Source organism: Protomyctophum bolini (genome assembly GCF_963924005.1).
Source record: "Protomyctophum bolini genome assembly, chromosome: 1".
NCBI classification, from domain to species: Eukaryota; Metazoa; Chordata; class Actinopteri; order Myctophiformes; family Myctophidae; genus Protomyctophum; species Protomyctophum bolini.
In genome coordinates, this window is record NC_137862.1 from 39,079,412 (window position 1) to 39,106,903 (window position 27,492).

At 37.9% G+C, this 27,492-nt stretch overlaps 1 protein-coding gene across 1 annotated transcript; it reads left to right on the forward strand.

Annotated features, from left to right (window-relative positions):
- The first annotated feature begins 282 nt into the window (after positions 1-282).
- Positions 283-3,776, forward strand: mis12 (MIS12 kinetochore complex component). Its single transcript, XM_080772770.1, has 2 exons — positions 283-743; positions 3,397-3,776. Exons 1-2 carry the CDS (start codon positions 309-311, stop codon positions 3,685-3,687), a joined length of 726 nt encoding a protein of 241 aa, XP_080628896.1. The 5' UTR covers positions 283-308; the 3' UTR covers positions 3,688-3,776.
- Positions 3,777-27,492: the final 23,716 nt, after the last annotated feature.

The window sequence follows — 27,492 nt, forward strand, 5'->3', positions numbered from 1 at the left end:
TAGTAATGCAGATGTTTAGCAATAATGTAACTCTTGAGGGTTAAATTAAACCAAATGGACCCGTAGCGGGGTTTTTACCATTTGGTTACCATGCAACTCTCCATCATTTAGCTGGGGACCACCTGGAATCCCCTCAAGGACCACTGGTGGTCCCCGGACCACTGGTTGAAAACGTAGAAGAAGGGAGGGCCGTTAATGCGACGTCATGACGTTACTATGCGTAAATTTGTGCGCGCTGGCTGCTGAGCCAGTGAACTTAGTGAAGATTCAACATGGAGCGGGAAACACAGGAGTGTGCTGCTGCTGAAATGGCTGAAACTGGCCGTCAAGTCGGAGGAGACGAGGAGAGGGCTGCTGTTTGTCCTCCCGCGGATCACGACACGACGCAACTGCATGACTACGAGGCTCAGTTCTTCCACTTCACACCGGAGACGTGCATGGTGCGGATTACTCATGCCTTCCAGGAGAGTCTGTACGGGATCTTACTGGCCGTGGAGGGTGTGTTCGTGAGACAGAAGTTGAACAACAACAACACTGAGCTGCGGGCGGCGGACGGCAGCGAGGAGGAGCGTCTGCGGAGGGCGAAGGAGTGCAGCCAGCATCTCCAGAAGTTCCTCGATAAACGGTTCCAGCGCCTGGAGGCCAAGATAAAGACGCTGCTGACCAACAACTGCTTTACGATACCGACCAACGTCCAGTTGACTGAAGACGAGCAACACAGAAAGTACCCCCAAGACCTGCAGGTAGGTTGACCAGATCCAAACTGTTCATGGGAGACTTGTTTGTGTCTTTGTGGGACAAGTCGGACGGAGTGTTAGCGACTTATATTTAGTGTGCAATTAAATGCCTAGTCCTGAAACAGACCCACTGCACACAAAATGTGGTAGAAACAGAGCTACACTTTCACCACCTGCCGTCCTGCCCACTACACCAACTACCAAGACATCAGACATACTTCCCACAGATCACACACTATGACCAATGACTCCCATACCTATTGGCAGGAATACAACAATGTGCAAAAGATTCCTATTTCCTAGACAGAGTGGATTGTACTTGTACTGTAGCCTAGGCCCTATAGGGAACATTTCTCATGATATTGTAATAGGCTTAAAAACACATTTTGCAGGAAAAGAGAATGAGAGAGCTTTACAACAGAAAGCCAACTATCAGGGGACTAACTATGATGGCATTTGAACACTGCCTGCCAGTCGGTCACAATTGTGGGACCAGGGTCTCAATTTGTGGGACGTCTGGTCACCCTTAGCCGCAATTTGCAACTCTAGATTTTTTTACAATGGGCTGAATCCAGAGTTGCAATAACCTCCATCAACTTCCTATGCATGTTTTTTGGTTTGTGATCTCCTGGTCTTAAATGACGTTAAACTCACCAACTTTGCAGCTGCAGTCCAAGCTTGAATTATCCTCTTTCAATCTGGTGTCGCTTGTTTATCATAAAAGTCCCCCGTAGACATGTTATGAGCTACTTTCTGTCCAAAATATTCCAAGAGTGACAATATCGAGCCGCCATTTAGATTTTTGCAACGTGCTGTAAAACAAGATGTGAGGGGGAGTGCTTGTTTAATAGCGTCCCTCCCTCCCTAGGGCGTCGGCCTCTTCTTTGGGTGTCTTACCTGCGCAGGTAAGATTCTATTAAACAAGCGCTCCCCCTCACATCTTGTTTTACGGCACGTTGCAAAAATCAAAATGGCGGCTCGATATTGTCACTCTTGGAATATTTTGGACAGAAAGTAGCTCATAACATGTCTACGGGGGACTTTTATGATAAACAAGCGACACCAGATTGAAAGAGGATAATTCAAGCTTGGACTGCAGCTGCAAAGTTGGTGAGTTTAACGTCATTTAAGACCAGGAGATCACAAACCAAAAAACATGCATAGGAAGTTGATGGAGGTTATTGCAACTCTGGATTCAGCCCATTGTAAAAAAATCTAGAGTTGCAAATTGCGGCTAGGTCACCCTATACCTACAGCCAGGTAAAGGTTGACAAACACTGATATAAGGGAATGATGAAACCAATGCCATAGGCTGATTTTGAATTAGTTTCCCAGTTAAAAGCTACAGCGGGTGTAAAAACATGGCATTCTGCATTCATATGACTGACCTTACAGTACACTTAGCCCTGAAACATGACTGCCATGATGATTATCATGACAGTCATGCAGTAACTGCACCCTGTTTTTTGCGATCGCTACATTTACACGAAATCCGTATATATAAACATTCGGATTACAAATATAAAGTACTCACTTTTTATCCCACGGGTGTTAGTTAGTTGCTGCTCTAGCGATTAGAATTGCTGCATACCGCGTTGTTTAATAAAAAGCATTTTTATCCGAGCACCCCGGCTACTTTTTTCAAACGGGGTTCGTTTGGGAAATCCACAGTTGCACACAGGGAGTGCACTCGCCTATTAGTCTATATTGGCACATTTGGCAGGGCAGTCGGCGTACCTATATCGAACACACCGAGTGCCACCCTCCTCCCGACCGATAGGGGCGCGTAGTTGAAAGCCAATGGCAAAATAACAGCTCGGATAAAAATGCTTTTTATTAAACAACGCGGGATGCAGCAATTCTAATCGCTAGAGCAGCAACTAACTAACACCCGTGGGATAAAAAGTGAGTACTTTATATTTGTAATCCGAATGTTTATATATACGGATTTCGTGTAAATGTAGCAATCGCAAAAAACAGGGTGCAGTTACTGCATGACTCTCGTATGAATACGAGAGTCATGTATCAGGGCTACAGTACACTAAACTCTAAAGGATGAAATGTCATTTATACAAAATGATAATGGCCTGTTTTGTCTTGGAGCAAACTGACAAACTCACTTGGATGGTCATGGTATTTATTTGGTAGAAGAAGCTGCAATTTCTGCAGTGCTGAATGACAGGTCTGCTATATGGCCCACACAGTCCATGTCACCTTCTCACTTAAATCCACGGTCTTCAAGTTAGTTCAAAAGGGTCTGAGAGGCTAAATCTCTTCAAATGATCCGTGGCTCATATGCCAAATAAATAATGAACCTTGACATGAAAAGCGTTGAACACCACTGCTCTAGAGTCTACCACAGACGATGAACGTACCCCAGGCCATCAACAATAATTGATTGGTGTAAATAATATTTACATGATCTAACAAATATTTCATTTGTTTCTTAAAATGGACTGTCATTTGGAAATTGGAATAACAGACATGAACAAGTTTATGCAAAAGAACGCTCTTACTTACTTATACCTACTGAATGACATGACTATTGTACCGTGAAAACACATGCCATGATTTTGTAAGTGTAACTAATGCACCTATAATATTTGTGTGTGTGTGTGTGTGTGTGTGTGTGTGTGTGTGTGTGTGTGTGTGTACACAGGAGGTGCTGAGGCTGGAGTCCTCTATTGCAGAGCTGCACAGGGCCTACGAGGCAGAGGTGTGCGGCAGACAGGCCCTCCTGGCGGAGCTGGAGGAGCAGAAGGAGACGCAGGAGCTCCTTGATGGGATTCTGAAGTGGATGGAGGAGACGACCGAGATGACCAAGGAGGATGGAACGACGGGAAGGTTCCAGGGCAGCATCCAACAGGTGAAGGAAGCCATTAAAAAACTCGAGGACTGTGTAGCGGAGATCTACCACAAGGCTCCGCATAGTGTGTTTCAAGAGGTGTAAAATAAAATGAGTCATAAGAAGATTAATGGGGTTGATTGATGTGGCTATTCTGTTCTATTCCATCCGGAGGTGGGGGGTTTTCTTTTTAGTGCACAATTTATGTAAAATGTACATACAGTTCATCATTCAATGATTGCTTAATTTAGTTGTTTATGGGAAACTGAAAATTAACAACTGCTTAAAATTGAATAAAGAGTTGTTTTTCAAAAAGTTTTTCTTCTTCAAATAGCCACATACCACAGATTTTGATGCTATTGTATATTACTATATATAGCTATAGCAATTCAAGAACCACTGCTGTACATGACTTGTGACTGGGATTACATCCCTGCTGGAGCAGTCCATCAGTTGTGTTCTGAGGTAGACGGATAACCACTGGATTGATTATGAGACTGGATTTGCATCCACTTCATGCTTTGCTCAGATCCACTGTCTACTATGCAAGTGTGCATTCAAGAAAGTGTGCCTACCGTTGCTGTTAGGCAACATCTCTCCATGTGTCAACTTGTCATGATTTTGTGTTTTTGTAAGATTTTGTAAAAATTGGAACAGTTTACTTTCTCCCCATTTTCTGAAAAGTCCACCTAACTGATGTGGTATAATGCAGGAGGTAGTTGTGGGTGGCCTGGTTTTCTCATGAGACAGCGCTCAATTTCTCCAAACTCCTTAATATAAAACAGGTTTACCTCTGGATGGCTGGGTGTGAAATGTGCACAGTTCCGCACACATAAAACAGCTGTAATTAAAATGCTGCATAGAAATGCATATTCAGAGTTCATAATGGTAATGTATTTCTCTGGCCATCTTGATGGGCTGGCAGACATGCATGAACCACCATACTCCATTTCTTTAGGACACTATGCTTTCAGTGATGCCAAAGCAGCGTGCATGTTTTGGAATTACTGCAAATCTCCATGGAATCGCTGCTGTTTCTGTTTGTCAGTTTGTCAAAGGGAGAGAATGTTTCCGTGCCAATAAATAATGAATCCCACTCAACATACCGATACTTATTTATTAAGTGGCGTGAAAAAATAATTGATTCAACAATGCATTGGAATTCGGCCATGCATTGATACACCAACATGCCATAATCGGTTATAGCCTAAATATAATTTTGCTGTTTTTATTACTGTCTTGTGAGCATTTTTCAGCACTAACCCACTTGTTGAGATATACTGCAAGACATTTCTGACAGCAAATATTCTCCAGCAGAGGGCCCTCTCTGCATATTGAATGTTGATATACACTATACAGTAACTGGTCTACTACTATTTTCGTGTGTGTAATTGGTTTTCTAGTTAAGAGAACTATTTTTGTCAGGGCCATGAGAGAACAATGTGATGGACAGACTACTTACGCTTACCGGTACTCACTTACTTGCCGGTTATGATGCTATATATGTCGTCATGTTGTGACTTAATTCTGCCTGTCTGTCACTCCTATATGGTGTCTCTGTTGGACCAGACCAGAGTTATTTTCCCTCCGACACTTGGAGTGACCGTACAGCCTGGTCTACAGTAAGTACAGAAGTTCCATGGGTTTAAGAAGGGTTGTGGCCCATGCTGGCCTACTAACTATCAATGGCAGAAAACCCACACATTTATGACATCGTAAGGTTTATGACATGCATGCACACAAGGCAATTCAGCCCCCCTCCCCCCCCCCCCCACACACACACACACACACACACCAACTGGGAGCTATACTGTGACTGACAGAAGTTCAAGGCCATCTTAACCACTTTTTTTACTTGAAAATTACATTTTTCTGTGGTTGGGTGCAGTTGTTTAGCTTTGATTGTTAGGCTGTGGCTGTTTGGTTGTCAACGACAAAACATATGAAGATTGGGACACTAGTCAAGAGGTTGTAGCACATATTTGGAGATTTGTACAATATACTGTCCTTTCAATTAATTTGTACATTTGAACCCCAAATTTAACTGATGACAGTATATTAACTCTGTAACTCTAATTGCTGTGCTGCTGCGTAATGGAGACTGATTTCCCCCTGTGGTATCAATAAATGTCTATATTTAGAACATATCGTTTTATGATAGCTAAATTGCATAAAGATAGGAATTCTCTCCTTGTATTGTGGAATGGATAAATGAGACATAGTCATTGAATAGACTGTTGAGCATCACTGAAACCGCATTGTGAGTTATCTTTCTAAACATTTTAATAGTTTTGTAATCTGTTGTATTTCAGGATATGGATGCAATGCTCTAGTTTCATATATGGTGATTTTTTTTTATTGGTTTGAACCTTTTATCTAACAAGTCTCATTTAGACAAATGTATTTTACAAGAGAGACCTGGCTAATGTAGACATGATAATACAGAGTTCCTTACAAACACAATAGCAACATAGACATATGATATGATTAATACAGAGTTTCTTACAAATGCAATAGCTTGTTGCATTTCAATTTGTTCTCTTCTAAATTGTCCCACTACAGTATATGTACATTTATCACGTAAGTTACGCAACACTATTCGCAAATTCTGACAACCAATAATTTGTTTTATATAATCTTAGGCAACAGTTAAAAATGAAGTTGTTGACCTATAAGACTCATATGTTTCAGTTTAAGTGATTAAGGTAAACCATATACAGCATGGTTTGTTTTAGGACCCAGGCTCCATCAAAAACATACTGAGTTGTCATGTAGGACCAACCAAAAGTAGGCCTGCAACTCATTTTGTAGTCCAAGTAATAGTTTGAGGAGTCAAAATGTATAGTGTACAATCCACAGGGAAAACCACAGAATATTTAAATCCCAGAAACGTCTGGAAAACGACTTTGATGTAGTTGGCAATGGCTGCTCTCATTTGAACACACATTGATGAAGCAATCGCTATATTGATTTTGTAATGCAGACCTGAAACTAAGCAACCGACACTGTCGTCAATCAGATTATTGAATTAATTTATTTTTGAATACCGTATCCTCAGATTATTGATCAAGATTTCATTGAGAGGAAAAATGAGAGCTATGAAAGATGTAGCCGTCTAAGCTCCAGGACAGTGTGTCTGTCTGAAGCTAATCTCATAAACCACTGAACAAATCGCTGCCAAATTTCTTGTGCACACTTACACTATAGGCTAACATAGAATCCCACACGTCTTTGTTCACATTACATTGTTCACATAATACTTCTTGAAAAATGTGTGTATATATATAGTTTTTTTTATTTTTTTTTATTTTCTTTAGAACTCAAAGGGAGTTGAATTTTCCAAGATTGGGCATGGATGGCATCATTGGCCAGCCACTTTCAGAGCATTCACTTAAGAATGGTAGTACTTCTATAAGAGGAAGTAGATGCTAGTCGAATCAGGCCGAAACCGTGCCCAAATATGGAGTCCTACATCAGGTGTATGTGTATAGACAACTAACCGTATAACCACCACACCAAGTCTGAGATCTAATATTAAGCCATGCCGATATTGGACACAGTCTTGTTTATATTCTTAATTTCTTACTAAGAACTTCTTAGGGTTTGGGTTGATAATCAGTCAGTGCTCCAGCTACACACCCAGTCACATTATTCCACCCTGTGTTTAAAGAGAAACAATACATAATGAGTGTCTCAGGTATCTTCTTACAATAAATGCACTAGTCCCCGTCACCATGCACGTCTCTGCAGTCACTTTAGTGTTTCTGAAAAAGTTGGCAACATATTTTGCCTTAATTCTTAAAACATCCCTTACAAAAATATTAAACAAGATTAAGCAAAAACATGTTAATCTTATTTATTAAGGATACACCACATCTCATGTGGTGAAATGTCTCAACAACACTATCTGGCTGATGTCCTTATTGCTGCTGTAAGTGGGTGTTATTCTACACAGAATATCTGGCTGTGCAAGTGTAACAATGTTTGTCTTGTTTTATTATTGTGTAGCAGTGATGTGTTCAAACCTGAGACACAGGCTCCCACTAATGGGCTCTGTGCATAACTGTAGTCCCAGTTTTTATTCATCCCAAGAGAAATGCAGTTGTCATTAATTGCAGCACATGTAGGAATGAAACAATATAGTCAGTTTCGTGTGCTTAAATGTAGGAATCTACCCAGATGCCTTTTAGATGTGTTGTTATCATTCCTAATTGATGGCATGGTTAGTGTTGCAAGTCTTTCTCATTGTAACCAGTAGGGGGCAGCATCTGCGTGTCTGAACTAAAACCTGCCTCTGGGAAACCACACCATTCACAGGATTCACTAGGCTGTGGCAAACTGGAAACTTTATTCAGCATACCTGAATGGTGAACATTGTATTTGTAAAATGTTTTGACAACAGAGTCAAATGACATTTGTAATATGTTTTTTATAATTAATACTAATAGTAAACCAGTGGTTCTCAACCAGTCTGGGGACCACCAGTGGTCCTTGAGGGGGTTCCAGGCAGTCCCCAGTTAAACTTAAAATGTATAGGGTTAGGGTAAGTGGTATATTTTGGTTAAAACAAAAGGTTTTTTGTTAAAAGGTTAAATCACTGTATTGTGATAGTGTTTGTTCAGCAACAGGAGTCTCTCTAGCTCTTTAATTTTCAGTTAGGTGACAAAATGCCAATCAGGAGAGAGTAGATATTTATCAGTTTAATGTTTAGGTGCTCCATTTCCAACTTTGTCTGCTCATTTATTTGTGTCATCACTTACTACAATTCCAATTGTTTAATCTGTATCCTGACTGTTCTCCTGATTTGATAAAATTGCTATACCGACCTGAAAATGCATTTTAATTTTATTATTTTTTCAGTTTAATGAGCAGGGGTGAATATTTCTTATAACTGTCAGGGGTGCCCCCCGCCTCTACCTGGCAGATTAAAACAAAAGCTACAATATTAACATTTTAATACCTGTTCTGAGAACAGGGAACAGGTTCCTATTTTCTTCAGGGGTGCTCCAGCTCCCAGGCACCCCCATAGTCGTTGCCGCTGAATGAGAGACTTGACATGAAAAGGATTGAAAATCACTGCCCTAGAAAGTAGCCTACACGGCCAGTATATTACACAAGAATGCACGCCTGCTATGCTGCCCAGTTCCGCAGGAGTGCATTAATGACGTTAAACCACCCCCTCGAGTGTAATATTGCAATTATGCAACAGTTACCCTTACCCTTAAAACTAAGAAAATTACCACGCCCCTCCCCCGAGTCCCCCCACAGGCCTCCACACACACCTGCTGCAATTATGTTTGGAACTTTGGTAGTAAAAATGTAGTAGTCTTGGTTGTTATAGGAAGTTAAAAAGGGGGGGGAAAGCTCAGTCACTCACAACTAAAACTAAGTGTGTGACAGTTTGAAGGAGAAGTTAATTAATCTTCAGAACTAACTGCTTGGTCATTGTTTTTATTCTGCAGGTGAGTTAGCTACCTATGCTAAGCAAAGGTGCTTTAAGTGGTGTGTACATTTAGTTTGGGGTGTCACAGCATTGAAGTGTTAATAGGCTATTAGCTCTGTGTAGCTCTGGTCCATAACATTATTAATGACTTCTCCTTAAGGGATAGTTCAGATTTCTCTAACTTAAGGCTATGTTATACTCTCGACTTCCTGCACTCACATGAAATGCTCACAGCCGGTTGACTTCTGCAAAAAAAGAATTGTCTGCAAATAATAAGTTTGTCTGCTGTTGCTACTGAGTTGTGACAGGGTACAGTGTACACTACTGTGTGTGGCTCTTGGTCAGCTACATGTCTTTCTTTCTACCTTCCTTACTTATTATACTCAAAGCTTATGGCGTCTCTTTCAACCTGCTCCACAGGTACACGAGCCATGGTGACGACCCCAGACACCCAAGCTGAGCCTCTTTTCAGCCCTGAGTCCATTCTCCTGGGACATGCTGTGAATGATGGATCCTAGAGCCTACCCTAAATCCCTGACCAGTGACCACTGCACTAGTACAGCAGAATGCTATGGGAAGTACTAAACATCCAAGGCTGAGTGAGAAGATGGCAGCCAGGAGAAGGAGGCTGGTCAGTGCCATTGAGAAGGAAAGTACTGGTCAGCTAGCCTGTTGTATGGAGGATGGAGATGACTGGAGACGCCGTTGGAGGGCTCATCATGAACTAGAGAAAGAGCTGGAGGATCTATCTCTCTATCCATGGGTTCCAAAGTTTGACCCCTGGCATCACTTACACAACAGATGAAGTCAAGTAGAAGACTGCTCAAGGTAGGAACGTTTTTTGCCTCTTTACTGCTGCTGCTTACATGTGTTGTATGCTAGTGCGTTTCAAGCTGGTGTACTGTTACTGTAATTTTGGGACCAAATGTGTCTGAGTAACTCAGCCTTTTCGACCGCAAGGTCAATGGTTCGATCCTGGGCACCGCCAACACTGCAAAAAAACCCAGTCTCAATATTAGGGAAAAAAATGAATTTGAGAGGAAATGGACAGTGTATGAGGAGCACGGCTTGATGCCGTGCGGCAAGTACTGGGAGCTGATGGTAGATGTTGTGTTCCACCTCAGCATTCCATCACCCAGAGGTCTAGTGCATTGAAACAGGGATAGACTCCCCCACCCTGGCTGATACCGACAATTAGCCTCTCTGACTTACTTACTTTGGGACCCAATGACTTACTTACCCAATGGTTACTACTGTCGACCGCTACAAACTTTCAAATCTCAGCCTCTCTGTGAAAGAACGTTTGCAATATTGAATTATTAGGTTTAGCTATTTGCTACGTACCTAGTTTTTGGAGGTAAAAAAGTAGTACCGGACCAGGCTTCCGTAGGCATCAACCATTATATAGACGGAGTCTACGTTGGGGTACGTATATGTAAGGACTTGGGGATATGACGCCACCTAGCGTTTAGCAGTGTCTGCTAAATGCCTAAATTGTAATTTTTTCTAAATTCTTTAAAGAAACAAGAACTGATCAATTATCAGTTAATTACCAGCCTCTGCCTATATGTATTTATGTGTGTGTGGAAACAACAACAGGATCTGTCCAGGTGACTGTTACTGTGACAGTGTAGACTTAGCCTACTACAGATGGAACCAAAGGACACTTTTATAACAATAAACTCTGAGACTGTACAAATGGACTGTTATGGGTCCATTTGGTTGTATTTGTACACTCAGGTAGCACATTCTCGAGACCATTATATGTCGCACCTCACGAACAGCTGTCTGTTGTAGTGTTGACATTGGCTTGGCAGGTATTAAAGAACATCTCTCATATGTGTCAAAATCACGGGGATCCGCAGATCGGCTGGTCCAACGGGGGTCCCCGCGGAGGTCGGCGCGGGGGTCCACGGTAGTCTGCGTGGGGGTCCACGGTAGTCTGCGTGGGGGTCTGCTAGTCTGCTCTCATGCAGGTCTACGCACTGTTTTGCTGCGCTGTACTGTTATGCTGAAATTAGTGGCATTAAAAGTGTCTGGTTGCGTAGAGACGAGGCAGTCAATCATAACTACTCGTCAGACTAGCATGTCGATCTGTCGTCTAGTTTTCATGGGCTTTCATTGACCAGCAGCTTTACAAGCCGCTGGTAAAAATGAAGTCCTTCTTTGAAACTATAAATGTTGTAGTTGTGACATAACAGTGAAGTGAGAAGGGTTTATGTAGCTGGAGACAGATCAGTCACTGCTGCTGATGTCAGCAATGTCAGATTTACAACATTAACAACAACACAGTAAGACAGCATAAACAGCAACAATTGTGTGTGTGTGTGTGTGTGTGTGTGTGTGTGTGTGTGTGTGTGTGTGAGATAGTTTGGCTACTTGGACACGTGAGCTTGCAGATCTGCTATTTGTATACATTTCAATGATTTCATACAAATCTTCCCCCTGGGTCCACAGTTGATATTGCTAAATGTGCAACATTGTGATTTGGGACAGACTATAGGCTAATTGACATCACCAGCTAGATTGGAAGTGACTGTTGTGTTGTATATTTTAGTGTCCTTGTGTACAACATATAGATCAATGTTTAACCCATTTTGACCTGGAAACGATTCTACAAATGTCTTCTGAAAAACCATTTGTTTCTATGTCAGTCCTTCTCAAACATTTTCACGTCAACGACCCCCAAGATTATCTGTAATTGGCCGCCGACCCCCATCTGAAAATATGTTGTTCCTTCCTGCAGTGACCTCCCAGAAGCAAAGATATGAGTTAAAAAAAACGTTCGCTTTGAAAGAATATAACATTCAAAGATTTGCACTACAATTTCACGATTAAAAACAAAAATAGCAGACCTACAAGCTCATAGCGCGGCACTCGGTGCAATTTAGTTCAAATTGACAGGCGTTACGTCATGATTATGTACGATGACAAGACAAGAGCACCGCTCACTTCACACGAGTGTGATTTTTTATTTATACTCGTCTCAATATTTGCAATTTGCAATATATTGACAATGAAAGGAGGTACAGTACAGTACAGTACAGTACAGTACAGTACAGTACAGTACAGTACAGTACAGTACAGTACAGTACAGTACAGCACAGCACCACTCACTAAAGACGGTTCTGATGTTTTTTTGTGTTTATTTTTATAGGAGAACGATGCCTGGTGCTCTTGTCTGGAACCCTCCTCAGAACGGCGTGGGGGAGAGGTACAGATTTGGCTCCCTGCCTGTGGACCCGGCAGACCGGTGAGTTGTAATTTATTACAGTGTTACAATGATAGTACAATATTACAATGTCAATGTCATTAGCGCTATACACTGTTATCGCAAGGTTACTACAAATGTTGTTAAAATGTTACAATATTAAAAAACGTTTTCGAGGGAATTTGAGTAGGTTTTGGTAATTCGTTAAAATGTTGAGGCATTTGGACTAGTTTTTCCCCAATATTTTAAAATTCTACTACTACCACTACATCTCGGATCCAGATATTATACTTTTACCTCCACTGCATGTATTTGAAAACATTAGTTACTAGTCACTTTGCAGATCTTTTTAAATATTTATTACAAAACATACCTGAGCACTATTCTACAAATATTCTAAATCCTGACAGTTTGTGCCACATTTTCAGGATTTTTCAAAAATACCAGCTCACATTTGAAAACTTGTAAAGGGACATTTAGCAGAATGACTACTTTCTACTTTTGGTACTTTATGTACATTTTTTAAACCAATACTTTTATACTTTTGCGGAAGTATACATTTTAAATTCTGGACTTTTACAGAAACAGTATTTCTATACAGCACTATTGATACTTTTACTTAAAGGAAAACGTTAGATGTCTTTCGACCAAGGTTCATGTTTTAGGTTATTAGAGAAAGTAACAGATAAGTACATTTTCTTTCATTTACTGCTTTCTTTCGTTTTAGCGATTTTAACCATTTCTGACAGGGGGCTGGGGGCATTCCAACATTTACAAAATGTTATAGCGATTTTTTTTTACTATAGTCCTACTAGACCCCAGGAAATTACATTTGGCCACAAAAGATCACGGGATCTGTTGAATGTGACAAACTGACATCCCCCCAGTATCCTCCTTCACATTCAGTTGATCCCGTGATCTTCTGTGGCCAGATGTAATTCCCTGGGGTCTAGTAGGACTATAGTAAATAATATTAAAGAAATTGCCATAACATTTTGTAAAATAAATATATATATGTATTTAGCCCCATGTTCGAATGCCCCCGCCCCATGTCAAAAATAGCTAAAATTGTTGAAACGAATTAAAGCAGCAAATGACAATAAACCAATAAACACTCATCTTTTGCTTTCTCTAATAACAACCTAAAACATGAACCTTGGTTGAAAAAAACTAAAGTTGTCCTTCAAGTCAGAAATGAGAATTCCAACACTGCTTATACTTTTTCATAGTATTCATCATTGCTGTTAGAAATATTGTATTTGTCGTAGCAACAACATTACAGTGGCAATACCTTGCACTGCGAGCTGTTGTGAGCTTGTAGATCGGCTATTTACAACATCTTTGCCTTTCTGATGTAATTACCAATTTGGCTAATGTTTGATACTTTTTGGGGTTGCTTTAGACGCAGCAATGGTCTTATTGGTTTATTTTTATTTGTCATTTCAGAGATTTAAAAAAAAAAAAAAAGCATAATATTTGCCTCTGAGATGTAGTGGAGTAGCAATTAGGGGGCGGGGATATTTCATTATGCCCAATTGTGGTCCCAAATCCTACTTTAAATGTGCCACGTCTCTGCGTGCGTGTGTGTGTGTGCGTGCGGTTGTAATGCATGTAACTCAAGAACCGTTTTCCCCACCGACTTCAAACTTGACACACGCGTTCCACACCCCTACAGGGAGGTCAGTGCCCGGCCTTGAGTCGGTGGCAAACACCGTTGTCCAGAAACGCCACAAAAGGCTCTGGTCAGGCTCTGCCAGTGGACCTAATGAGCCCAAGTCCATCACCTGTGCAATTTCCAGTCTCTGCCTCAGCCAATTCATTGCCACGGCAACCCCACACCTGTTAATTGATTACTTAACCAGTCCACTTGTCACAGTCAGTTTGCACTCTTCAGGCACAGACAGATACAGAGACCTCCATATACAGTATGGGCACAAAAGGGACCCGTTAAAACGGGTGCTATGACAAGTTATTGTCGGGTATTATTAGGTTCCCTAGTTGAATCGTTCTCAAGTAGGCCGGTGGCCGATGGGCACGTGCAGGTGTATTAATTTCTAACACTTGTTTTTAACACCTTTTGTTTTTGTTTATTTATTTATAGGCATTATTCATGCCTATAAAAATCATGCCGGCTGCCCTTGATGTCTGGAATGCTCCTTGGGAACGCCAGGGGAGTGACCTCCGAACACCGGGGATAGGGTCGAGATGCCTGGGGGTCTCCACGCCCGGTCAACGATAGTGGGCGCGCTATCCCCATGGATATGTACCGCTCAAGCTGGTACATTGAGGTACATTAGGCCCGTCACAAGTACTAATACATTATTCAAATTACAATATAAAATGCATGAATAGTGAAAGTAGCAGATCTACGAGATCAAAACAGTTTTGAGCTCCTACATCTGCTTCTTCCACTACTTTCTAACATGGGAACGATTATGACTATTATCCCAAAAGTATTGCGATTTTCACAATTACTTATGTAGTAATTGTGATGGGCCTAAGGGTGTGTGTGTGTGTGGGGGGGGGCACACAGGGGCGGGGGGCGCTTAAGGACTTCAGCCAAAATTATTTGCCAAAAATGTTTGCCCCCCAAAATTATTTGCCAAAATAATTTGCCTCCCAAAATAATTTGCCAAAATAATTTGCCTCCCAAAATAATTTGCCTCCCAAAATAATTTGCCTCCCAAAATAATTTGCCTCCCAAAATAATTTGCCTGCCAAAATAATTTGCCTCCCAAAATAATTTGCCAAAATAATTTGCCTCCCAAAATAATTTGCCAAAATAATTTGCCTCCCAAAATAATTTGCCAAAATAATTTGCCTCCCAAAATAATTTGCCAAAATAATTTGCCTCCCAAAATAATTTGCCAAAATAATTTGCCTCCCAAAATAATTTGCCAAAATAATTTGCCTCCCAAAATAATTTGCCTGCCAAAATAATTTGCCTCCCAAAATAATTTGCCTCCCAAAATAATTTGCCTCCCAAAATAATTTGCCAAAATAATTTGCCTCCCAAAATAATTTGCCAAAATAATTTGCCTCCCAAAATAAATTGCCTGCCAAAATAATTTGCCTCCCAAAATAATTTGCCTGCCAAAATAATTTGCCTCCCAAAATAATTTGCCTCCCAAAATAATTTGCCTCCCAAAATAATTTGCCTCCCAAAATAATTTGCCAAAATAATTTGCCTCCCAAAATAATTTGCCAAAATAATTTGCCTCCCAAAATAATTTGCCAAAATAATTTGCCTCCCAAAATAATTTGCCAAAATAATTTGCCTCCCAAAATAATTTGCCTGCCAAAATAATTTGCCTCCCAAAATAATTTGCCTCCCAAAATAATTTGCCTCCCAAAATAATTTGCCAAAATAATTTGCCTCCCAAAATAATTTGCCAAAATAATTTGCCTCCCAAAATAATTTGCCAAAATAATTTGCCTCCCAAAATAAATTGCCTGCCAAAATAATTTGCCTCCCAAAATAATTTGCCTGCCAAAATAATTTGCCTCCCAAAATAATTTGCCTCCCAAAATAATTTGCCTCCCAAAATAATTTGCCTCCCAAAATAATTTGCCAAAATAATGTTTTAGGAGCTGTTTCTCAACAACCAAAGTGTCAAATAATGGTTAGAAGCTGTTTTTCAACAACCAAAAGTGTCAAATAATGTTTTAGGAGCTGTTTCTCAATAACCAAAAGTGTAAAATAATGTTTTAGGAGCTGTTTCTCAACAACCAAAGTGTCAAATAATGGTTAGAAGCTGTTTTTCAACAACCAAAAGTGTCAAATAATGTTTTAGGAGCTGTTTCTCAACAACCAAAAGTGTAAAATAATGTTTTAGGAGCTGTTTCTCAACAACCAAAGTGTCAAATAATGGTTAGAAGCTGTTTTTCAACAACCAAAAGTGTCAAATAATGTTTTAGGAGCTGTTTCTTAATAACCAAAAGTGTAAAATATTTTTTTAGGAGCGGTTTCTCAACAACCAAAGTGTCAAATAATGGTTAGAAGCTGTTTTTCAACAACCAAAAGTGTCAAATAATGTTTTAGGAGCTGTTTCTCAATAACCAAAAGTGTAAAATAATGTTTTAGGAGCTGTTTCTCAACAACCAAAGTGTCAAATAATGGTTAGAAGCTGTTTTTCAACAACCAAAAGTGTCAAATAATGTTTTAGGAGCTGTTTCTCAATAACCAAAAGTGTAAAATAATGTTTTAGGAGCTGTTTCTTAACAACCAAAGTGTCAAATAATGGTTAGAAGCTGTTTTTCAACAACCAAAAGTGTCAAATAATGTTTTAGGAGCTGTTTCTCAATAACCAAAAGTGTAAAATAATGTTTTAGGAGCTGTTTCTCAACAACCAAAGTGTCAAATAATGGTTAGAAGCTGTTTTTCAACAACCAAAAGTGTCAAATAATGTTTTAGGAGCTGTTTCTCAATAACCAAAAGTGTAAAATAATGTTTTAGGAGCTGTTTCTCAACAACCAAAGTGTCAAATAATGGTTAGAAGCTGTTTTTCAACAACCAAAAGTGTCAAATAATGTTTTAGGAGCTGTTTCTCAATAACCAAAAGTGTAAAATAATGTTTTAGGAGCTGTTTCTCAACAACCAAAGTGTCAAATAATGGTTAGAAGCTGTTTTTCAACAACCAAAAGTGTCAAATAATGTTTTAGGAGCTGTTTCTCAATAACCAAAAGTGTAAAATAATGTTTTAGGAGCTGTTTCTCAACAACCAAAGTGTCAAATAATGGTTAGAAGCTGTTTTTCAACAACCAAAAGTGTCAAATAATGTTTTAGGAGCTGTTTCTCAATAACCAAAAGTGTAAAATAATGTTTTAGGAGCTGTTTCTCAACAACCAAAGTGTCAAATAATGGTTAGAAGCTGTTTTTCAACAACCAAAAGTGTCAAATAATGTTTTAGGAGCTGTTTCTCAACAACCAAAAGTGTAAAATAATGTTTTAGGAGCTGTTTCTCAACAACCAAAGTGTCAAATAATGGTTAGAAGCTGTTTTTCAACAACCAAAAGTGTCAAATAATGTTTTAGGAGCTGTTTCTCAACAACCAAAAGTGTAAAATAATGTTTTAGGAGCTGTTTCTCAACAACCAAAGTGTCAAATAATGGTTAGAAGCTGTTTTTCAACAACCAAAAGTGTCAAATAATGTTTTAGGAGCTGTTTCTCAATAACCAAAAGTGTAAAATAATGTTTTAGGAGCTGTTTCTCAACAACCAAAGTGTCAAATAATGGTTAGAAGCTGTTTTTCAACAACCAAAAGTGTCAAATAATGTTTTAGGAGCTGTTTCTCAATAACCAAAAGTGTAAAATAATGTTTTAGGAGCTGTTTCTCAACAACCAAAGTGTCAAATAATGGTTAGAAGCTGTTTTTCAACAACCAAAAGTGTCAAATAATGTTTTAGGAGCTGTTTCTCAATAACCAAAAAGTGTAAAATAATGTTTTAGGAGCTGTTTCTCAACAACCAAAGTGTCAAATAATGGTTAGAAGCTGTTTTTCAACAACCAAAAGTGTCAAATAATGTTTTAGGAGCTGTTTCTCAATAACCAAAAGTGTAAAATAATGTTTTAGGAGCTGTTTCTCAACAACCAAAGTGTCAAATAATGGTTAGAAGCTGTTTTTCAACAACCAAAAGTGTCAAATAATGTTTTATGAGCTGTTTCTCAACAACCAAAAGTGTAAAATAATGTTTTAGGAGCTGTTTCTCAACAACCAAAGTGTCAAATAATGGTTAGAAGCAGTTTTTCAACAACCAAAAGTGTAAAATAATGTTTTAGGAGCTGTTTCTCAATAACCAAAAGTGTAAAATAATGTTTTAGGAGCTGTTTCTCAACAACCAAAGTGTCAAATAATGGTTAGAAGCTGTTTTTCAACAACCAAAAGTGTCAAATAATGTTTTAGGAGCTGTTTCTCAATAACCAAAAGTGTAAAATAATGTTTTAGGAGCTGTTTCTCAACAACCAAAGTGTCAAATAATGGTTAGAAGCTGTTTTTCAACAACCAAAAGTGTAAAATAATGTTTTAGGAGCTGTTTCTCAATAACCAAAAGTGTAAAATAATGTTTTAGGAGCTGTTTCTCAACAACCAAAGTGTCAAATAATGGTTAGAAGCTGTTTTTCAACAACCAAAAGTGTCAAATAATGTTTTAGGAGCTGTTTCTCAACAACCAAAAGTGTAAAATAATGTTTTAGGAGCTGTTTCTCAACAACCAAAGTGTCAAATAATGGTTAGAAGCTGTTTTTCAACAACCAAAAGTGTCAAATAATGTTTTAGGAGCTGTTTCTCAATAACCAAAAGTGTAAAATAATGTTTTAGGAGCTGTTTCTCAACAACCAAAGTGTCAAATAATGGTTAGAAGCTGTTTTTCAACAACCAAAAGTGTCAAATAATGTTTTAGGAGCTGTTTCTCAATAACCAAAAGTGTAAAATAATGTTTTAGGAGCTGTTTCTCAACAACCAAAGTGTCAAATAATGGTTAGAAGCTGTTTTTCAACAACCAAAAGTGTCAAATAATGTTTTAGGAGCTGTTTCTCAATAACCAAAAGTGTAAAATAATGTTTTAGGAGCTGTTTCTCAACAACCAAAGTGTCAAATAATGGTTAGAAGCTGTTTTTCAACAACCAAAAGTGTAAAATAATGTTTTAGGAGCTGTTTCTCAATAACCAAAAGTGTAAAATAATGTTTTAGGAGCTGTTTCTCAACAACCAAAGTGTCAAATAATGGTTAGAAGCTGTTTTTCAACAACCAAAAGTGTCAAATAATGTTTTATGAGCTGTTTCTCAACAACCAAAAGTGTAAAATAATGTTTTAGGAGCTGTTTCTCAACAACCAAAGTGTCAAATAATGGTTAGAAGCAGTTTTTCAACAACCAAAAGTGTAAAATAATGTTTTAGGAGCTGTTTCTCAATAACCAAAAGTGTAAAATAATGTTTTAGGAGCTGTTTCTCAACAACCAAAGTGTCAAATAATGGTTAGAAGCTGTTTTTCAACAACCAAAAGTGTCAAATAATGTTTTAGGAGCTGTTTCTCAATAACCAAAAGTGTAAAATAATGTTTTAGGAGCTGTTTCTCAACAACCAAAGTGTCAAATAATGGTTAGAAGCTGTTTTTCAACAACCAAAAGTGTCAAATAATGTTTTAGGAGCTGTTTCTCAATAACCAAAAGTGTAAAATAATGTTTTAGGAGCTGTTTCTCAACAACCAAAGTGTGGGCACAAAAGGGACCCGTTAAAACGGGTGCTATGACAAGTTATTGTCGGGTATTATTAGGTTCCCTAGTTGCATCGTTCTCAAGTAGGCCGGTGGCCGATGGGCACGTGCAGGTGTATTAATTTCTAACACTTGTTTTTAACACCTTTTTTTTTGTTTTTTTATTTATAGGCATTATTCATGCCTATAAAAATCATGCCGGCTGCCCTTGATGTCTGGAATGCTCCTTGGGAACGCCAGGGGAGTGACCTCCGAACACCGGGGATAGGGTCGAGATGCCTGGGGGGTCTCCACGCCCGGTCAACGATAGTGGGCGCGCTATGTTGTCTGGAATCCCCATGGATATGTACCGCTCAAGCTGGTACATTGAGGTACATTAGGCCCGTCACAAGTACTAATACATTATTCAAATTACAATATAAAATGCATGAATAGTGAAAGTAGCAGATCTACGAGATCAAAACAGTTTTGAGCTCCTAGATCTGCTTCTTCCACTACTTTCTAACATGGGAACGATTATGACTATTATCCCAAAAGTATTGCGATTTTCACAATTACTTATGTAGTAATTGTGATGGGCCTAAGGGTGTGTGTGTGGGGGGGGCACACAGGGGCGGGGGGCGCTTAAGGACTTCAGCCAAAATTATTTGCCAAAAATGTTTGCCCCCCAAAATTATTTGCCAAAATTATTTGCCAAAATAATTTGCCTCCCAAAATAATTTGCCAAAATAATTTGCCAAAATAATTTGCCTCCCAAAATAATTTGCCAAAATAATTTGCCTCCCAAAATAATTTGCCAAAATAATTTGCCTCCCAAAATAATTTGCCAAAATAATTTGCCTCCCAAAATAATTTGCCTCCCAAAATAATTTGCCAAAATAATTTGCCTCCCAAAATAATTTGCCTCCCAAAATAATTTGCCAAAATAATTTGCCTCCCAAAATAATTTGCCTCCGAAAATAATTTGCCTCCCAAAATAATTTGCCTCCCAAAAAAATTTGCCAAAATAATTTGCCTCCCAAAATAATTTGCCAAATTAATTTGCCTCCCAAAATAATTTGCCAAAATAATTTGCCTCCCAAAATAATTTGCCTGCCAAAATAATTTGCCTCCCAAAATAATTTGCCTCCCAAAATAATTTGCCTCCCAAAATAATTTGCCTGCCAAAATAATTTGCCTCCCAAAATAATTTGCCAAAATAATTTGCCTCCCAAAATAATTTGCCTCCCAAAATAATTTGCCTCCCAAAATAATTTGCCAAAATAATTTGCCTCCCAAAATAATTTGCCTCCCAAAATAATTTGCCAAAATAATTTGCCTCCCAAAATAATTTGCCAAAATAATTTGCCTCCCAAAATAATTTGCCAAAATAATTTGCCTCCCAAAATAATTTGCCAACATAATTTGCCTCCCAAAATAATTTGCCTCCCAAAATAATTTGCCTCCCAAAATAATTTGCCAAAATAATTTGCCTCCCAAAATAATTTGCCTCCCAAAATAATTTGCCTCCCAAAATAATTTGCCTCCCAAAATAATTTGCCTCCCAAAATAATTAGCCAAAATAATGTTTTAGGAGCTGTTTCTCAACAACCAAAGTGTCAAATAATGGTTAGAAGCTGTTTTTCAACAACCAAAAGTGTCAAATAATGTTTTAGGAGCTGTTTCTCAATAACCAAAAGTGTAAAATAATGTTTTAGGAGCTGTTTCTCAACAACCAAAGTGTCAAATAATGGTTAGAAGCTGTTTTTCAACAACCAAAAGTGTCAAATAATGTTTTAGGAGCTGTTTCTCAATAACCAAAAGTGTAAAATAATGTTTTAGGAGCTGTTTCTCAACAACCAAAGTGTCAAATAATGGTTAGAAGCTGTTTTTCAACCACCAAAAGTGTCAAATAATGTTTTAGGAGCTGTTTCTCAATAACCAAAAGTGTAAAATAATGTTTTAGGAGCTGTTTCTCAACAACCAAAGTGTCAAATAATGGTTAGAAGCTGTTTTTCAACAACCAAAAGTGTCAAATAATGTTTTAGGAGCTGTTTCTCAACAACCAAAAGTGTAAAATAATGTTTTAGGAGCTGTTTCTCAACAACCAAAAGTGTAAAATAATGTTTTAGGAGCTGTTTCTCAACAACCAAAGTGTCAAATAATGGTTAGAAGCTGTTTTTCAACAACCAAAAGTGTCAAATAATGTTTTAGGAGCTGTTTCTCAATAACCAAAAGTGTAAAATAATGTTTTAGGATCTGTTTCTCAACAACCAAAGTGTCAAATAATGGTTAGAAGCTGTTTCTCAACAACCAAAAGTGTAAAATAATGTTTTAGGAGCTGTTTCTCAATAACCAAAAGTGTAAAATAATGTTTTAGGAGCTGTTTCTCAACAACCAAAGTGTCAAATAATGGTTAGAAGCTGTTTTTCAACAACCAAAAGTGTCAAATAATGTTTTAGGAGCTGTTTCTCAATAACCAAAAGTGTAAAATAATGTTTTAGGAGCTGTTTCTCAACAACCAAAGTGTGGGCACAAAAGGGACCCGTTAAAACGGGTGCTATGACAAGTTATTGTCGGGTATTATTAGGTTCCCTAGTTGCATCGTTCTCAAGTAGGCCGGTGGCCGATGGGCACGTGCAGGTGTATTAATTTCTAACACTTGTTTTTAACACCTTTTTTTTTGTTTATTTATTTATAGGCATTATTCATGCCTATAAAAATCATGCCGGCTGCCCTTGATGTCTGGAATGCTCCTTGGGAACGCCAGGGGAGTGACCTCCGAACACCGGGGATAGGGTCGAGATGCCTGGGGGTCTCCACGCCCGGTCAACGATAGTGGGCGCGCTATGTTGTCTGGAATCCCCATGGATATGTACCGCTCAAGCTGGTACATTGAGGTACATTAGGCCCGTCACAAGTACTAATACATTATTCAAATTACAATATAAAATACATGAATAGTGAAAGTAGCAGATCTACGAGATCAAAACAGTTTTGAGCTCCTAGATCTGCTTCTTCCACTACTTTCTAACATGGGAACGATTATGACTATTATCCCAAAAGTATTGCGATTTTCACAATTACTTATGTAGTAATTGTGATGGGCCTAAGGGTGTGTGTGTGTGGGGGGGGGGCACACAGGGGCGGGGGGCGCTTAAGGACTTCAGCCAAAATTATTTGCCAAAAATGTTTGCCCCCCAAAATTATTTGCCAAAATTATTTGCCAAAATTATTTGCCAAAATTATTTGCCTCCCAAAATAATTAGCCAAAATAATGTTTTAGGAGCTGTTTCTCAACAACCAAAGTGTCAAATAATGGTTAGAAGCTGTTTTTCAACAACCAAAAGTGTCAAATAATGTTTTAGGAGCTGTTTCTCAATAACCAAAAGTGTAAAATAATGTTTTAGGAGCTGTTTCTCAACAACCAAAGTGTCAAATAATGGTTAGAAGCTGTTTTTCAACAACCAAAAGTGTCAAATAATGTTTTAGGAGCTGTTTCTCAACAACCAAAAGTGTAAAATAATGTTTTAGGAGCTGTTTCTCAACAACCAAAGTGTCAAATAATGGTTAGAAGCTGTTTTTCAACAACCAAAAGTGTCAAATAATGTTTTAGGAGCTGTTTCTCAATAACCAAAAGTGTAAAATAATGTTTTAGGAGCTGTTTCTCAACAACCAAAGTGTCAAATAATGGTTAGAAGCTGTTTTTCAACAACCAAAAGTGTCAAATAATGTTTTAGGAGCTGTTTCTCAATAACCAAAAGTGTAAAATAATGTTTTAGGAGCTGTTTCTCAACAACCAAAGTGTCAAATAATGGTTAGAAGCTGTTTTTCAACAACCAAAAGTGTCAAATAATGTTTTAGGAGCTGTTTCTCAACAACCAAAAGTGTAAAATAATGTTTTAGGAGCTGTTTCTCAACAACCAAAGTGTCAAATAATGGTTAGAAGCTGTTTTTCAACAACCAAAAGTGTCAAATAATGTTTTAGGAGCTGTGTCTCAATAACCAAAATTGTGAAATAATGTTTTAGGAGCTGTTTCTCAACAACCAAAGTGTCAAATAATGGTTAGAAGCTGTTTTTCAACAACCAAAAGTGTCAAATAATGTTTTAGGAGCTGTTTCTCAATAACCAAAAGTGTAAAATAATGTTTTAGGAGCTGTTTCTCAACAACCAAAGTGTCAAATAATGGTTAGAAGCTGTTTTTCAACAACCAAAAGTGTCAAATAATGTTTTAGGAGCTGTTTCTCAATAACCAAAAGTGTAAAATAATGTTTTAGGAGCTGTTTCTCAACAACCAAAGTGTCAAATAATGGTTAGAAGCTGTTTTTCAACAACCAAAAGTGTCAAATAATGTTTTAGGAGCTGTTTCTCAATAACCAAAAGTGTAAAATAATGTTTTAGGAGCTGTTTCTCAACAACCAAAGTGTCAAATAATGGTTAGAAGCTGTTTTTCAACAACCAAAAGTGTCAAATAATGTTTTAGGAGCTGTTTCTCAATAACCAAAAGTGTAAAATAATGTTTTAGGAGCTGTTTCTCAACAACCAAAGTGTCAAATAATGGTTAGAAGCTGTTTTTCAACAACCAAAAGTGTCAAATAATGTTTTAGGAGCTGTTTCTCAACAACCAAAAGTGTAAAATAATGTTTTAGGAGCTGTTTCTCAACAACCAAAGTGTCAAATAATGGTTAGAAGCTGTTTTTCAACAACCAAAAGTGTCAAATAATGTTTTAGGAGCTGTTTCTCAATAACCAAAAGTGTAAAATAATGTTTTAGGAGCTGTTTCTCAACAACCAAAGTGTCAAATAATGGTTAGAAGCTGTTTTTCAACAACCAAAAGTGTCATAATGTTTTAGGAGCTGTTTCTCAATAACCAAAAGTGTAAAATAATGTTTTAGGAGCTGTTTCTCAACAACCAAAGTGTCAAATAATGGTTAGAAGCTGTTTTTCAACAACCAAAAGTGTCAAATAATGTTTTAGGAGCTGTTTCTCAACAACCAAAAGTGTAAAATAATGTTTTAGGAGCTGTTTCTCAACAACCAAAGTGTCAAATAATGGTTAGAAGCTGTTTTTCAACAACCAAAAGTGTCAAATAATGTTTTAGGAGCTGTTTCTCAATAACCAAAAGTGTAAAATAATGTTTTAGGATCTGTTTCTCAACAACCAAAGTGTCAAATAATGGTTAGAAGCTGTTTTTCAACAACCAAAAGTGTCAAATAATGTTTTAGGAGCTGTTTCTCAATAACCAAAAGTGTAAAATAATGTTTTAGGAGCTGTTTCTCAACAACCAAAGTGTCAAATAATGGTTAGAAGCTGTTTTTCAACAACCAAAAGTGTCAAATAATGTTTTAGGAGCTGTTTCTCAATAACCAAAAGTGTAAAATAATGTTTTAGGAGCTGTTTCTCAACAACCAAAGTGTGGGCACAAAAGGGACCCGTTAAAACGGGTGCTATGACAAGTTATTGTCGGGTATTATTAGGTTCCCTAGTTGCATCGTTCTCAAGTAGGCCGGTGGCCGATGGGCACGTGCAGGTGTATTAATTTCTAACACTTGTTTTTAACACCTTTTTTTTTGTTTATTTATTTATAGGCATTATTCATGCCTATAAAAATCATGCCGGCTGCCCTTGATGTCTGGAATGCTCCTTGGGAACGCCAGGGGAGTGACCTCCGAACACCGGGGATAGGGTCGAGATGCCTGGGGGGTCTCCACGCCCGGTCAACGATAGTGGGCGCGCTATGTTGTCTGGAATCCCCATGGATATGTACCGCTCAAGCTGGTACATTGAGGTACATTAGGCCCGTCACAAGTACTAATACATTATTCAAATTACAATATAAAATACATGAATAGTGAAAGTAGCAGATCTACGAGATCAAAACAGTTTTGAGCTCCTAGATCTGCTTCTTCCACTACTTTCTAACATGGGAACGATTATGACTATTATCCCAAAAGTATTGCGATTTTCACAATTACTTATGTAGTAATTGTGATGGGCCTAAGGGTGTGTGTGTGTGGGGGGGGGGCACACAGGGGCGGGGGGCGCTTAAGGACTTCAGCCAAAATTATTTGCCAAAAATGTTTGCCCCCCAAAATTATTTGCCAAAATTATTTGCCAAAATTATTTGCCAAAATTATTTGCCTCCCAAAATAATTAGCCAAAATAATGTTTTAGGAGCTGTTTCTCAACAACCAAAGTGTCAAATAATGGTTAGAAGCTGTTTTTCAACAACCAAAAGTGTCAAATAATGTTTTAGGAGCTGTTTCTCAATAACCAAAAGTGTAAAATAATGTTTTAGGAGCTGTTTCTCAACAACCAAAGTGTCAAATAATGGTTAGAAGCTGTTTTTCAACAACCAAAAGTGTCAAATAATGTTTTAGGAGCTGTTTCTCAACAACCAAAAGTGTAAAATAATGTTTTAGGAGCTGTTTCTCAACAACCAAAGTGTCAAATAATGGTTAGAAGCTGTTTTTCAACAACCAAAAGTGTCAAATAATGTTTTAGGAGCTGTTTCTCAATAACCAAAAGTGTAAAATAATGTTTTAGGAGCTGTTTCTCAACAACCAAAGTGTCAAATAATGGTTAGAAGCTGTTTTTCAACAACCAAAAGTGTCAAATAATGTTTTAGGAGCTGTTTCTCAATAACCAAAAGTGTAAAATAATGTTTTAGGAGCTGTTTCTCAACAACCAAAGTGTCAAATAATGGTTAGAAGCTGTTTTTCAACAACCAAAAGTGTCAAATAATGTTTTAGGAGCTGTTTCTCAACAACCAAAAGTGTAAAATAATGTTTTAGGAGCTGTTTCTCAACAACCAAAGTGTCAAATAATGGTTAGAAGCTGTTTTTCAACAACCAAAAGTGTCAAATAATGTTTTAGGAGCTGTGTCTCAATAACCAAAATTGTGAAATAATGTTTTAGGAGCTGTTTCTCAACAACCAAAGTGTCAAATAATGGTTAGAAGCTGTTTTTCAACAACCAAAAGTGTCAAATAATGTTTTAGGAGCTGTTTCTCAATAACCAAAAGTGTAAAATAATGTTTTAGGAGCTGTTTCTCAACAACCAAAGTGTCAAATAATGGTTAGAAGCTGTTTTTCAACAACCAAAAGTGTCAAATAATGTTTTAGGAGCTGTTTCTCAATAACCAAAAGTGTAAAATAATGTTTTAGGAGCTGTTTCTCAACAACCAAAGTGTCAAATAATGGTTAGAAGCTGTTTTTCAACAACCAAAAGTGTCAAATAATGTTTTAGGAGCTGTTTCTCAATAACCAAAAGTGTAAAATAATGTTTTAGGAGCTGTTTCTCAACAACCAAAGTGTCAAATAATGGTTAGAAGCTGTTTTTCAACAACCAAAAGTGTCAAATAATGTTTTAGGAGCTGTTTCTCAATAACCAAAAGTGTAAAATAATGTTTTAGGAGCTGTTTCTCAACAACCAAAGTGTCAAATAATGGTTAGAAGCTGTTTTTCAACAACCAAAAGTGTCAAATAATGTTTTAGGAGCTGTTTCTCAACAACCAAAAGTGTAAAATAATGTTTTAGGAGCTGTTTCTCAACAACCAAAGTGTCAAATAATGGTTAGAAGCTGTTTTTCAACAACCAAAAGTGTCAAATAATGTTTTAGGAGCTGTTTCTCAATAACCAAAAGTGTAAAATAATGTTTTAGGAGCTGTTTCTCAACAACCAAAGTGTCAAATAATGGTTAGAAGCTGTTTTTCAACAACCAAAAGTGTCATAATGTTTTAGGAGCTGTTTCTCAATAACCAAAAGTGTAAAATAATGTTTTAGGAGCTGTTTCTCAACAACCAAAGTGTCAAATAATGGTTAGAAGCTGTTTTTCAACAACCAAAAGTGTCAAATAATGTTTTAGGAGCTGTTTCTCAATAACCAAAAGTGTAAAATAATGTTTTAGGAGCTGTTTCTCAACAACCAAAGTGTCAAATAATGGTTAGAAGCTGTTTTTCAACAACCAAAAGTGTCAAATAATGTTTTAGGAGCTGTTTCTCAATAACCAAAAGTGTAAAATAATGTTTTAGGAGCTGTTTCTCAACAACCAAAGTGTCAAATAA

Excerpts from the sequence above, each read along its gene's own strand:
- mis12 (XM_080772770.1), top strand. The coding sequence starts at position 309 with ATGGCTGAAACTGGCCGTCAAGTCGGAGGAGACGAGGAGAGGGCTGCT. Across the intron at positions 744-3,396 it reads AGTACCCCCAAGACCTGCAG|GAGGTGCTGAGGCTGGAGTC; the intron begins GTAGGTTGACCA and ends GTGTGTACACAG.